Raw genomic sequence first — 13,520 nt, 5'->3', positions numbered from 1 at the left:
TCATTGAATATCTATGTGTTTTATAAGCACTTGAACAATCATGGTTTTGAATGCTTTCACTGAGTTAAAATTATATTCTAGTACCTAAGTAATCCATTTTAGTCCAAGGCGCTGCGCTGTCTCAAGAGGTCAACTGAGTTGTACTTTTCAACAAGGCCATATTTTGTTCAGAGGAGCTTTCGGACCGCATAGTGGATGAGGTTTTAAAGAGATCGCACACAACCGCAAAAGCCGCATAAAGCGCTAGAGGTGCATTTTTAGTGTTGAAAATACAAGTTACACCAACAGCATTGAGGTCTGTAAAGCTATGTCAATGACGTTTTTTTTTATTCACTATAGGTAAGCGCTTGACCACAATCACACCTGATGGAAAGTGATGATGTGGTCTAAGATGGGACGTCCTTCCGATTCTTACCGAAAAGTTGTTCCACCTAGGTAGAGAGTCCGCTTTTCTCATTTTGCCATCCACTTTGCCTCTTATGGTTATAAGTTTTGGATCTACAGGGTCTCAGATCAACACGCATTTTTTTTAGTATAGCAAAAATCCTTGCATGCACCCCTACCAGCTCTTTGGACTACTGCGAGTCTTACAGACCGTCTCTTCTCTTGGTAGGTATGCAATCACCTTTAAACCTGCACACTAGCCGCAACAGGCTAATGTCACCTTATTAGCCAACATTAAAATAATAACAAGTGCTGCGATCGCTGCAATTATTTATCCTTTTAATTTTTTAAGGATGACACTCCGCTCGGTGCTCATATTTTAAAAGCTAAAATTTGCCTTTTTTAAATGACGCTCTTTATTGGAATCAAAATTAGACGATCCTTTTTCACTTCTGTTATTTTCGTATTATGCGATACCCGTATTTTTAACCCCCGACCCAAAAAGAGGGGTGTTATAAGTTTGACGTGTGTATCTGTGTATCTGTTTGTAGCATCGTAGCTAACTAATGAACTATTATCTAAGGATCTATTATATATAAGGATATTATCTATCTCCATTCCGAATTTCAGCCAAATCCGTCCAGTGGTTTTTGCGTGAAGGAGTAACAAACATACACACATACACATAAAATTTCGCCCTTATAATATTAGTGTGATTCCAACATCAAAGCTTATTTTCGCCGGAACTGCGAAAAGAGCGAAAAAAAAATTATAGCAAGGAATGTATCGCAGGGACACCGATCTTACGAAAATAAAACGCGGATTGTACGCGGCATCGGCGTGCACAAAACAAATTCCTCAGAGGCACATGCTGCACACTGAATTAGATACACTCGTGATCGCCTGCTCGGTGGTCGGCGATACGATGTCCGATGACCCATAAACGCACTGTGAGCGCACCTACACGCCATACCCAACCATGAACCAAGAAATATTCCCTAAGATTTTTTAAATAACTTTACATATATCTCTCATGATTTTAAGCTTATTTCGTGGTTTGATGACATTTTTAACCCCCGAACCAAAAAGAGGGGTGTTATAACTTTGACGTGTGTATCTGTGTATCTGTCTGTGGCATCGTAGCTCCTAAACTAATGAACCGATTTTAACTTAGTTTTTTTTTGTGGCTTGATCTAGAGTGTTCTTAGCTATAATCGTTCAGCCGTTTGAAAGTTATCAGCTCTTTTTAACCCCCAACCCAAAAAGAGGGGTGTTATAATTTTGACGTGTGTATCTGTGTATCTGTCTGTGGCGTCATCATCATCATCATCATCAGCCTGTGGACTTCCACTGTTGGATATGTCCAATGTTGGATATGTGGAAGGCCTATGGGCCTTCCCTATAGAGCGCCACCACACCACAGAGAGCGTCTGTGGCATCGTAGCTCCTAAACTAATGAACCGATTTTAATTTAGTTTTTTTCTTTGTTTAAAAGGTGGCTTGATCAAAAGTATTCTTAGCTATAATCCAAGAAAATCGGTTCAGCCATTTAAAAGTTATGAGCTATTTTCTAGTTACTGTAACCCTCACTTGTCGGGAGTGTTATAAATTTTTAATTTACACTTGTTTATAGTAAGGTCTAGTTAGTATGGCCCTCCGGAAAAATCATTGACTAAATTAAAAATTATAGGTTTTTCAATTATACCGAAAAGCATTTATTAAAAGCACGAAAAATCAAGCACGCAGAGACGGTAACTGGCCAACTGGACTCACAAAGGCAAAGTGAATCAGATTTGATGCGTTTTATAGTTATGGGCATCGGATAGTCTTTACGGCTGTTCCAGAGCATCGTCCATGAAATCAATTCCTAAATCACGACACAACTGTGCAGCGAAGACGGCTTAGCACGTAACATGTTATTAATTAATCGACGTTTAAAATGCAAATGGGTATTCTGTTTATGCGCAAAGGTCATAGGATAAACACAATCGCTCGCATGATGAAACACAATTGTTTTGTCACAGTAATTTGATGCTAATAACGTTAATCAATTTAAAATTAATTAATAATGTTCTCGCTTAGCGAGCGAAACGAATTTAGGACGCGCTCTCGCGCTCGGGCGATCAATTAGCGAGACAGTGAACGACGAGCGGTATTTACACATCCAGAACGGTTGATAATAATTTTTCGGTCCTAAGAAAACGTCTCGAGGGATAACGATAAAGAATCGAGTACGTTGACATCGTCGATATTCGCTCGCAAAAAATGCGTGCGTTATAAGCAGTGTTCGCTAAAAAGGCACACAGACGGCGTCGCGGCGGCGGGTCGACGGCCGCGCCCGGAATAACTACCACCAGCAGCTATATTTGCAGCAGCGCTGGGGCGCGGGCGCAGGGGGACACCAGCGCGTGCCATTTCTGCACCAGCCCGGTGCATCTGAGTAATGCCATTGTAATGCTCTCGATATATCCCTCGCGCTGAACGCGGCCGTAGACGCGCTGTCGACGCCGCGGCCGCGCTGCTGACCGCAACTTTCGGCGGCCCCAAGCGTTCCCCGAAGTGATTCATTGTACTCGCAGTCAACAGGAGGAATCTCGCTTTTAAATTAATGGCTCATACATTTTCTCATTATTGGAACGTGTAATTGTGTAGAATTAGCGTCGGCCGGAATGATTATCCAGATCGAATGTAAGCAACGAGCGTCCATGTGTAGGTAATGATGAGAATCAGCCGTGGGAGCGGCCGCGCCTGTCCACCGTCATTTGTCATCGCCAGTTCCTGTCACTTCATATGTATGCATGCTTTCTCACATTTGCAATTACCTTTTAAGTCGGGAATTTGCCGATTCAACAAAAACGCGTAATGAAATAATAAACGACGACTAATAAGCGACATTTAAACGTAACGAGTCGCTTTTTATGATACCTAATTAAAATACTTACGCATGTGCCCATATTCTAGACGTAATTTGATAATTTATTCAAATATCTAGTCGCTAGAGTCATAATGTCTATTAAAATTTTGTTTTATGTGTGTTAGGATAGCGTGGTGACTAAATCTTTTGCTGTATCACGTTACAAAAGCGCGGCGGGTCAACCGAAAACGGCATATTAATCGTTATCATCGAAAAAATCCATAAAATTGTATGTCGTTCAGACAATTTCCAAATGTGTTGATAGTTTTCGCGACAGATGGCCTCGTGACTCACCAACCTGTTGCCGCTGGGCGCTGCGCGAGCGGCGGAACAAGACGAAACCCATAAATCATTACCTGCTTACTTGACAATATTAATATGTTTCAAATTAATTTCTGGTTGTTACCTGACCTCATAACATGAATGCCATAATATTATGTGGCATAAACAGGAGAAAATTTTAGAGAGCTGTTTTCATTCTGGAGAAAGATGGTATCAATGCCAGAAAATTCTTGATACAGCTACATATATTGATGACTAGCTGACGCCCGCGACTTCGTCCACGTGGATTTAGGTTTTTCGAAATCCCGTGGGAACTCTTTGGTTTTCCGGGATAAAAAGTAGCCTATGTGCTAATCCAGGATATTATCTATCTCCATTCCGAATTTCAGCCAAATCCGTCCAGTAGTTTTTGCGTGAAGGAGTAACAAACATCAGGACAGGAAAGTCGAATTTTGGCCCATTTGCTTGTTTTCAAGAGTTCAAAAAATACAATGACTTGATGATGGATGGATTCACGTACAATGGACGGACGGTTACGTTTAACTGGGCAAAAGAAACCCAGGAAGAAAGAAGAAAAGATGGACGGTCCATCTAATGCTTTTGAAACTTTCCCACTCTGCAGGTCTTAAGTCATGTAGGATCTCATTTAAAATCTTTTGGAACCAATCATAAAAATTATGACTGTCTACCGACCAAAAAATGCTATTGCCCAAAGCAGAAGTGAAACCTAACGGAGCTCTAGATTCTAGACATAAGATCCGGATGGAAGAGCATTTGAATTAGGAGCGACCCATGTCGTGTTGGGAAAAGCATGACATCAGTCAATACTTTACGGCTTAAAGTAAGAGTGACATCACCAATTTAAAAATTGAATCGACATCGTGACGAGCGAATGATGAACATAATATTAATAAAAGAGCCTGAGACGTTGTGAGCGGCACTTTGGATTGTGAATATATTCGTTTGGCTTAGCGATGATTTTAATTGTTGTCTAATATTCCACCTAAGTACTGTATCGTCTTCATTAGGATAGACATATTGATTCAGTTTGAATTTTAATATTGAAAACATAGTACGGACTTAAAAGATTTATAAACTCAAAACTTCAAGAGTAAATCTGAAAGAGGCCTGAAAAAAAAACTCAGGGAAAAAAAGTAAAAGAAGGTAATAGGATATATGGTGTAAGACATAAGCAGACATAAGCAAGAGTGAAAACACAACACAAAATAAACCTTTTTTTATACCACTACAAGTAAGCCCTTGACTGATCTAACCTTATGCAGAAAACTATAGACCTTTAAAAGTTAGCTGTTTTTGATAATGATGAAAAAGGCACCGAACAAGGCTTTTAAACTCAAACTGCGAACTGAAATTGTGTGTATCTCGTCAATGTAAGAGAAAAAGTTCACACCATTTTCTAATTCAGTTTATCGTGGACTTTACACCAAACACGGCGTACAGATTGTGAGTTCATGTAACGAATAAGGAATGCTGTAACCCAAAGCAGAAGTGAAATCTATTCGGCTAACGGGGTTCTAGATGCGAAGCTAAAGTTCCACTTTACACTGAATTTATTCGTTTGACATTTATGTAGCTGAAACTAAGTACGTAATCCTATAAAAATTCGGGCCCCTTTTATATCAATTACTAGAGGATGCCCGCGACTTCATCCGCGTGGATTTAGGTTTTTAAAGATCCCGTGGGAACTGTTTGATTTTCCGGGATAAAAAGTTGCCTATGTCAATTACAGGGACGCAAGCTACCTCGGTACCAAACTGCATACAAATCGGTTAAGCGGATGGGTTTTTGTGAATCCCGTGGGAACCCTTTGATTTTCCGGGATAAAAAATAGCCTATGTCCGTCCCCGGGATATAACCTAACCCTGTACCTTTCGTCAGAATCGGTTAAACTATTGGGTCGTGAAAAGGTAGCAGACAGATAGACAGACAGACAGATAGACAGATACCCTTTCGTATTTATAATATTAGTATGGATTATGTAATCAATTATCAGTGATTATGTTTTTGGGATAGTAACATTACAAAACGTACTTACAATCTATATCGCCCGGGCATGTCTTGCAGCATCTTCCAGGCAGCAACGTGGGGGTGTCGCATGATGGTTCCGGACACTCATTCTTGATGTTGCGGCAGTGCACCTTGGCCACTACTCGACGCTTCTTTTGCACCTGAAACAATTTCCTTTATGACTATGTATAAGGAAGTAAAATTCACTTGTTTTCTATGCTATTAGTGCCGGTTGATATTTTTTAGAAAAGAACAGAAAGATTTTATTCCAATAAACTGTATCCATAACCATATTATGAATGCCTTTCCCCTGAAATGTACGAATAGGTTTACTGTGAAGCTAGCTGTTAGCCTAGAAGGTTAAATTATCGATCTCTGGTTCGAGGGTTGGGGTTATGATCCAGGGCACGCGCTTTTACTTTCGATAAAACGTTTTATTAAATTAAATAGCATTTGTTTTAACTGTAAAGAAAAATATCATGAAGAAACCTCCACTCCATAATGACTGAGAGTCCTCCATAATGTTATCAAGGGTGTATGAAGTCCGTCAATCCACACTTGACCAGCGTGGTACACTATGGCCAAAGCCAAACTCTTCTCATTATGAGAGGTAACCCGTGCTCAGTAGTGAGCCGGCGATGTATATAATATAATATTATAAACGCGAAAGTTTATATGTATGGATGGATGTATGGATGTTTGTTACTCTTTCACCCAAAAACTACTAGACGGATTTGGCTGAAATTTGGAATGGAGATAGATTATACCCTGGATTAACACATAGGCTACTTTTTATCCCGGTAAATCAATGAGTTCCACCGAGATTTTTATAAACCTATATCGACGGGAACGAAGTCGCGGGCATCAGCTACTATAATATAATCATACGTCATAATGATGATGATAGTTTTATAAATCGTACGTCATTATAACCAATTTACGATGATAACAAATCTACGTGTCCACTTACCGATATACACTCACATTTGATGCAGTACATGACACCGAACGGCGGGCCAAGGTCTGCGTACCACGTCGAACCGAGCTCTTTCGCCTGCTTGCCGAACTGGCATTCTGCAACAAGAAGACATAACATTGAATTTAAAAGCTCCTTGCAGTAATGGACCGATTTGTCCTCCAGCAGAGCGATTCAGAACACTTCGATTCGGTAAGTTATCGTACGATAGGTAATAAGTAATTAATCTCATCAGGATTATTTGTACAGATTATTCCTGATGAGTATTAAATATTTGCATGATTATGAAGTAAAATACGAAGGTCGCTTATACTTAGTTATAATATTATTTTGCACACCACACCCAATAGCTGAATTTGTGACTCGTATCGTACTGTTCAATCAACAAAACTACGAACAGACTGTAGACTAATAAGCATATAAGGTTTGCATAAAATTGAATAAAATGGGTGTTGATTGTAGAATTGCAAGAACTAGCCCTGAGTTTTACAACCCTATTTATCAATTTACCACACTGACCTCTACTAATACAAGTACGCTGGACTTGTTATAGTCGACCTGTTTTTAAATCAACTAGCAGCGAGTACCATATTATGAGCATACCTACTCGGAGACATATTTTATCAACACAGTGTCAATACGAAAACCATTTGACACAAACTTTGTTTGTTAATTTAATTCCCGAATCGGCACAAAAAATAATTGTCATTTTGTATAGCACATCTCTTCAAGCGTACTCGTAAATGTCCATTTCAGTTTACCACAATAGGCTTGCATTAATAAATTGCAACGTCCAGCCAACCTTCAAGTTGTACGCAAAAGTCTTGGTCATTTGCTAGTTCAGATAATAACAGACGCCTTCACCCAACGGATTTATATCAGCGAATAGCTGGAAAGTGAAACCTTTCCAATGCCCAATGATAAATGTGGCACGATCGTGGACAATTGTTTTACCATTTTGTAATTTTATTAATTAATTTAAAGGCGCGGTCACGAATTCAAATGGCACTTGATTTTAATTACACAGCTAACAGTCAATACGATAAATCTTTATACATAAAAATTTAGGTTGTCTGTCTGTCCATCTGACTGTTCGTTTGTTTTGAATCTTACTTCATTTTTAACCAAAAACCTAAATAGTAAATACCAATTTTCATGGAAATCGGAAATTTGAAAATCCCTGATTTAACTCTTTCAGGGGTGGAATTTCCAAAAAGCCTTTCTTAATGAGTGCCAAACAGCCGATAAAGACGAAATTCAAGCAAAATGGCATCAACACGGCCTAAAACTATGCTAAAATCATCGATATACTAAAACTGAGTCCAAAGTTTGTGATTTCAACCAAAACGAATTACACTAAAGTTTCAATAGCTTTCATTCAGTTTTTTGCTCCTCTTGTAAATTTTTATTTCATGCAATTATACCGTTTTGTTCGCCATCTTCTCAAACTCAACTCAAAATTACTTACAATAAATTGGAAAGTGCAACCTTTTACACTGTATAATGATAAAATATGTATAACGATCGTGATCTGTTTTAACATTTTAAGACGGTATTAATTAATTTATAGGCGCGGTCACGACATTAAATGGCACTTGATTTTAATTACGCGCATATCGATAAAACCTTATCATTAATTTAGAAATCTAAAGTAAATTTTAGTAGCAAATCAACAATTCAGGGTGTTCTCACTCAATCAGACAGATTGCATTTCCAAGAGAAAAATGGATTTTTTGAAACGTTTCTTTATACCCCATACTAATTATTATTATAATTATGCGAAAGAGTGTGTCTTTCTGTTAGCTTTTCAAAGCTTTCGTCCCGGAGAAGTATCTAGACTACTTTTTATCCCACAAAATCATAGAGTTCCCACGAAATTAAAAAAAACCTAAACCCACATGGACAAAGTCGTAGACATCGTTTTATAATGCGATGCGATCCGTTCGACCGAAATGTGCGATGCGGAACTGTGGACGCCTACCTTTACAATTGGGCGTTCTCAGTTTTCGATCGGTCACCAACTAAACTTTCCAACAGCGAAAATTTTCTTAATAAAGAAAAATACGTGAGAAAATCTACACTTACAATGTTATACGTTCATTTGTTTGTCGTCGCTTTGAATTTATTATAATTTCTACATGATTTATAGCTAGCGAAGCAATCATAGATATGGAAGCGATGCGTAGTAGTGAGGTAAGAGAGTGTTTATTGCTTTGATAAAAACAATACAAGATTCAAAAGTTGTATGCAGTGACGCACTTAGTCAAAAGTAATCACGTTACTTTATTTCAAAACGAGAATTTCGTAGAATATGACAGTTATTATACTTATCCTCAAAACATTGCTAGAAGAGACGAAGATAATAATAGTTAACAGGGCTCTCTCCGTCACTCGTTTCATACAATCGTAGTTCCAATTTCATTTGAATATTAAGCAACCAAAGTCCATGAAATTTTGCAGACATATTCTAGAAACTAATATCTAATAACATATAGGATTTTTTCCTCATAAAATAAAAAGGAGACCTAGGTACATGATTGAGGTTAGGGAATGATAGTTTTGTCGGTGTTACTCCATAAATCCTCAAATCTTAATATGAAAAGCCTTTACTATTCCAAAGGTTGGTAACCGTTAGGTTAGTTTTTGTGTAAAAACTAGCTTATGCCCGCGAGTTCGTCCACGTGGACTAGGTACACCAATTTCGGACCTCTATTTTAAACCCTTGGGGGTTGAATTTTTCAAGAATCCTTACTTAGCGGATGTCTACATCATAATAGCTATCTGCATGCCCTTCAGTCTGATCGGTTTAGTAGTTTGAGCTGCGCGTTGAAAGATCAACGAATAATCAGTCAATCACCTTTTCCTTTTATATAATATTTTTAGATGAAAATCTGATGAACACTTTCGGACCTAGATGACGGAACTCCTCGACGGATAACAGCAAATCCATGGCGATCAGTGTGTCAACATTATTATTATTTTACACATTGTTGTAAAATTTTGCTATAACCAAAGACTTACAAGACCAACAGTGACAGATTAACGGTGTTACAAAAAATGAAACGTAAATGTGTGCGTGAAATAGAGTTGTCCTGACTTTAGCATTTGTATTATCGATAGTCTTACTGGCGAAATCATAGGACACTAATGAGTTAGTTTAACGAAGTGAAGTAAAAAGCATCTTATAATCTTAAAAAATCAAATACATTTCAAATACACAAATAGTAACAAAGCTAAAGCTAGGTAACAGATTATTATTTATTAATGAAATGACTTTAATATTTTATATAAATAATTTATTAATGAATTCTGAGATACTTATAGTTATTTTAACCCCTTATAACATTTTTTATTGATATTTCGATAGAAAACTATTAAAAGACGTTTTAAAAAATCTTTTTTTGAGAAATAGAGCAATTTTTGGGATTTTCATATAAATTACCGGAATTTGTTGGTTTTCCACCTTTATTTTTTTAAAGGGTGCAAGTAAATTTAATTTGATTAATTACAATAACACTCTGATATAATGTCTAAGTGACAAGTTAATAAAAATAAATAGTATATATGGCGCTCAATTCATAGCTAATGACCTCCCCGATAAGCACTTAAATACAGTAATGTACGGGTTACCCTTAACCCTGTATATGAAATCTAAGTCACGCTAAATAAAATAAAAATTAGTGAAAATATTTATTTCGTTCTTTTCTTTTATTGGAAAGTACCTAGTGTTTTATATTGTATTTTACATACATCACATGAAACCTATCACATCAAACCTACCGGTAGACACGATTATCGACTATCGATACTTGTGACGTAATTACTTTGTCAATCCCTATCGTAAACAAACGTTTTTAAATTTTACACAAAATATCCAAAAATTCTTCATTTAGCAATGTAATTTGATGATAACTCTTAAGGGAAACCTATCATCTAAGCTTCCAATAGCTATTTTGCCTAATTTTCAAACAACAAATGATGAAATAATGATTATAAACAATTAGTATAAATAATCAGTAATTACCTGTGAAACGTGTATTTACGCGGATTATAACGTCTTGTAACGCGTCACATTCGCTCACTGAACAAGACACCATGGTGGCAGGACATAGATTTTACGTTTTAATCGTAAAATTATTTAGTAAATGCAAAAAATCACCTCGACTTGGAACAGGCCGAACTCATAAGGACCGACACTCACGTAAACAATGACTTATCGGCATCTTGTTTCGCTATCTCGCTTTCGCTCGCGGCAGTGTGTCTTATCTAACTACTCTCGCTCCCTCACTTTGTCAGTCTTTGAGCGAAGCGAAAATTGTATGTCTATGGCTATAACAATGTTATTCAAGCGTGTCTTGTCTATGCTTTAATAAAAACAACACGGAAAAGTAAAAGACGCCACGTTAAATATAATAATCTCATTTAACTGATTATTTTAAAACAGAAAACAAGAATGAATGCGATCTGATGCGACGCCAAGGTCTTAGGAATTCTCTTAGAAAATATTGCGTCTCAAAAATATAGTTTGATTTGACAAGTACACTTTTAATGAACCGACTCTATTTTAAAACACAAAATAGACTACCGCATACCTAGTGTAAGATTTAATATTATCCAGCCAATACCTTAGACTAAAATATGTCAAATAAGCTCGATGGATAGCATTCATTGTTGGACACAGGTTGTGGTCTGTGTTGGACACCGATAGCGAACCTCGCTGATCACGTACTGTCTGCTATTATGTCTAAACTTTGCCTATGGCATAAAATAATAACATCGTAAGATCTAGGAATTCTTTTCATTTATGTAGAAAGTCTAAAAAATAAATACAAGGTAAATATTATTATAGGACCTAAACATCTGGACTCGGAATCGAGCTTAATAGTAGGGTCAAAATATTAGAATTAATTTAAAACACAATATTAAGTACCTACTTGACGCACATCTTTAGACAAGATCCATACTAAAATTATAAATATGAAAGTGTGTCTGTCTGTTTGTTACCTTCTTACAGCCAATTTAAGGCATTATGTCGAAATGTGCAGACGTAGCTTCTATCCCGAAGACAGACATAAACTAATTTTTATTCTGGAAGACCAAAGACTTCCTACAGGATTTTCTAAAACCTAAATCCACCCAAAGTCGCGAGCATTATCTTGTCCCTAAATAAATGCAGATTACTCCTTAATTGAAATTTTTCATCTGACAATTGAAGATTACACGTAGGTATATTATGTCTAACACTGTCCTTAAAGGAATGTAGACTTGGTTACGCTATTAACAAGGTACATTAACATAGCGTACTGAGAGGACATCTAAAAATAAAAGTGCAGGTTGTAGCGTTGAAAGCTAGAAACAACCCTGTGATACCTTGAAGACTCCACGAGTATAGTTGCGTCCTAAACAGTGTCGTTTGACATAAAACTAACCAGTTTGTTTTATACCATTAAATAATAATATTTTTTTTTATGTAGAACAACTTTTATTGATCGTGATGTTGATTGGAAGCAATCAAAACTAATTTAAATTTTTACGATTGCTTGTACTTTACATAGGTAACTAAATTATACCTATATAAAGTACGTATATAATAGTAAATATAACACAAAACAAAGTTACAAGTTGTTATTTTTAACCCCCGATCTGTGTATCTGTTTGTGGCATCGTAGCTCCTAAACAAATGAATTGATTTTAATATAGTTTTTTTTTTTGTTTGAAAGGTGGCTTGATCGAGAGTGTTCTTAGCTATAATCCAAGAAAATCAGTTCAGCCGTTTGAAAGTTATTAGCTCTTTTCTAGTTATTACTGTAACCTTCACTTGTCGGGGGTGTTATAAATTTTTAGTTTACACTTGTTAATTTAAAAGAGCTTACCACTTCTTACCCGAATCTATATTCATATAAACTGCTCTAAGTTCTAACGTAGGTACAAATGAATCCAATTTTCGAGCCCTACAGCTATCAGATATCCCAGGGCGATAAGATGCGTCTATAAATATGCGTCACTGTTATCTGTCTCGCGTAACTATTTAATTAAACCCAGTAGTCGGGGGCACTGATATCAAGACGTGTTGCGTGAGAACATATTGATCTTAGTGTCAATTTGTTACTTAAACGTGTTCGCACATTACAGTGAGTTTGCACAGACGAAACCTTTATATAAAAACATGTTGAAAGTCTGTTTTATATTAATGAATCTAACTGCGTTTGCATTGTCATACAATTTATTGAAGAGCAAATTATTTGACATCTAATAGCCTTTAACATACAAATCTTGAAATCTGTCAAAGATATTGGACGATTTTCTGCAGTGCGGAATCGTAATTTCACCAAACAAGTTAGAAGATTCGTCACATACGCAGAATTTGTGAAACATTTACATGTTGAATGTTTTTGGTGCACAGTGCACACTCAGTTAACAGATTCGACAGCAATCCAATACCATTTCAACTCCAATTTTCGGTTTAGCATTAACAAATCGTTCGACTAGCCGACTAACCCGATGGTCATCAGTGGATAACATGGCATTAGTGAGTGAAAAAAGTGGGATATCAGGTATTAGCTGAGCGCTAAATATCAGAAGTACCATTCAAAAGAGTCGTATTTCTTGCTACGTACACGTAAGCGCTTTGTCGACAAGGCCGATGCATGGTCAACGCAGGTTCAACCATTAGCAAACGGGTCGGAGATGGCCATAAGTGTATGACGCATGGACCACCCATGGTCCACGCTTTATCGTATGTTCTTTAAATTATATGTTGAAAATTCCATCGTAAGAAACACCATTTCACCAAGCTCACATTTTTATGCTCTATTGCGAGTCGAAGCGGCGGTGAGTCAATGTTAATGTGCGAAGACCTTTAAACGTATCGTACCTATCGTACACGTTTTTGTAAATAAAGCAGTACGTATGTGTTTACACTATTACATTAGGATA

General features: G+C 37.0%; 1 protein-coding gene across 2 annotated transcripts in view; it reads right to left on the bottom strand.

The window, feature by feature from the left end:
• LOC123872448 (dorsal-ventral patterning protein Sog) overlaps positions 1–13,520 on the bottom strand; it is a 136,749-nt gene that overhangs the window by 49,714 nt on the left and 73,515 nt on the right. For both annotated transcript variants that reach the window (XM_045916725.1, XM_045916726.1), the window contains exons 2-3: positions 6,579–6,682; positions 5,637–5,769 (exon numbers count right to left, since the gene is read on the bottom strand). In XM_045916725.1, coding sequence (XP_045772681.1) covers positions 5,637–5,769; positions 6,579–6,682 — 237 coding nt within the window. The remainder of the gene's footprint in view (positions 1–5,636; positions 5,770–6,578; positions 6,683–13,520) is intronic.

This window comes from Maniola jurtina, chromosome 15, assembly GCF_905333055.1.
Source record: "Maniola jurtina chromosome 15, ilManJurt1.1, whole genome shotgun sequence".
Classification (NCBI taxonomy): Eukaryota; Metazoa; Arthropoda; class Insecta; order Lepidoptera; family Nymphalidae; genus Maniola; species Maniola jurtina.
Note: the sequence above shows the minus strand (reverse complement) of the source record. Positions and strands in the feature narration are given on the sequence as shown.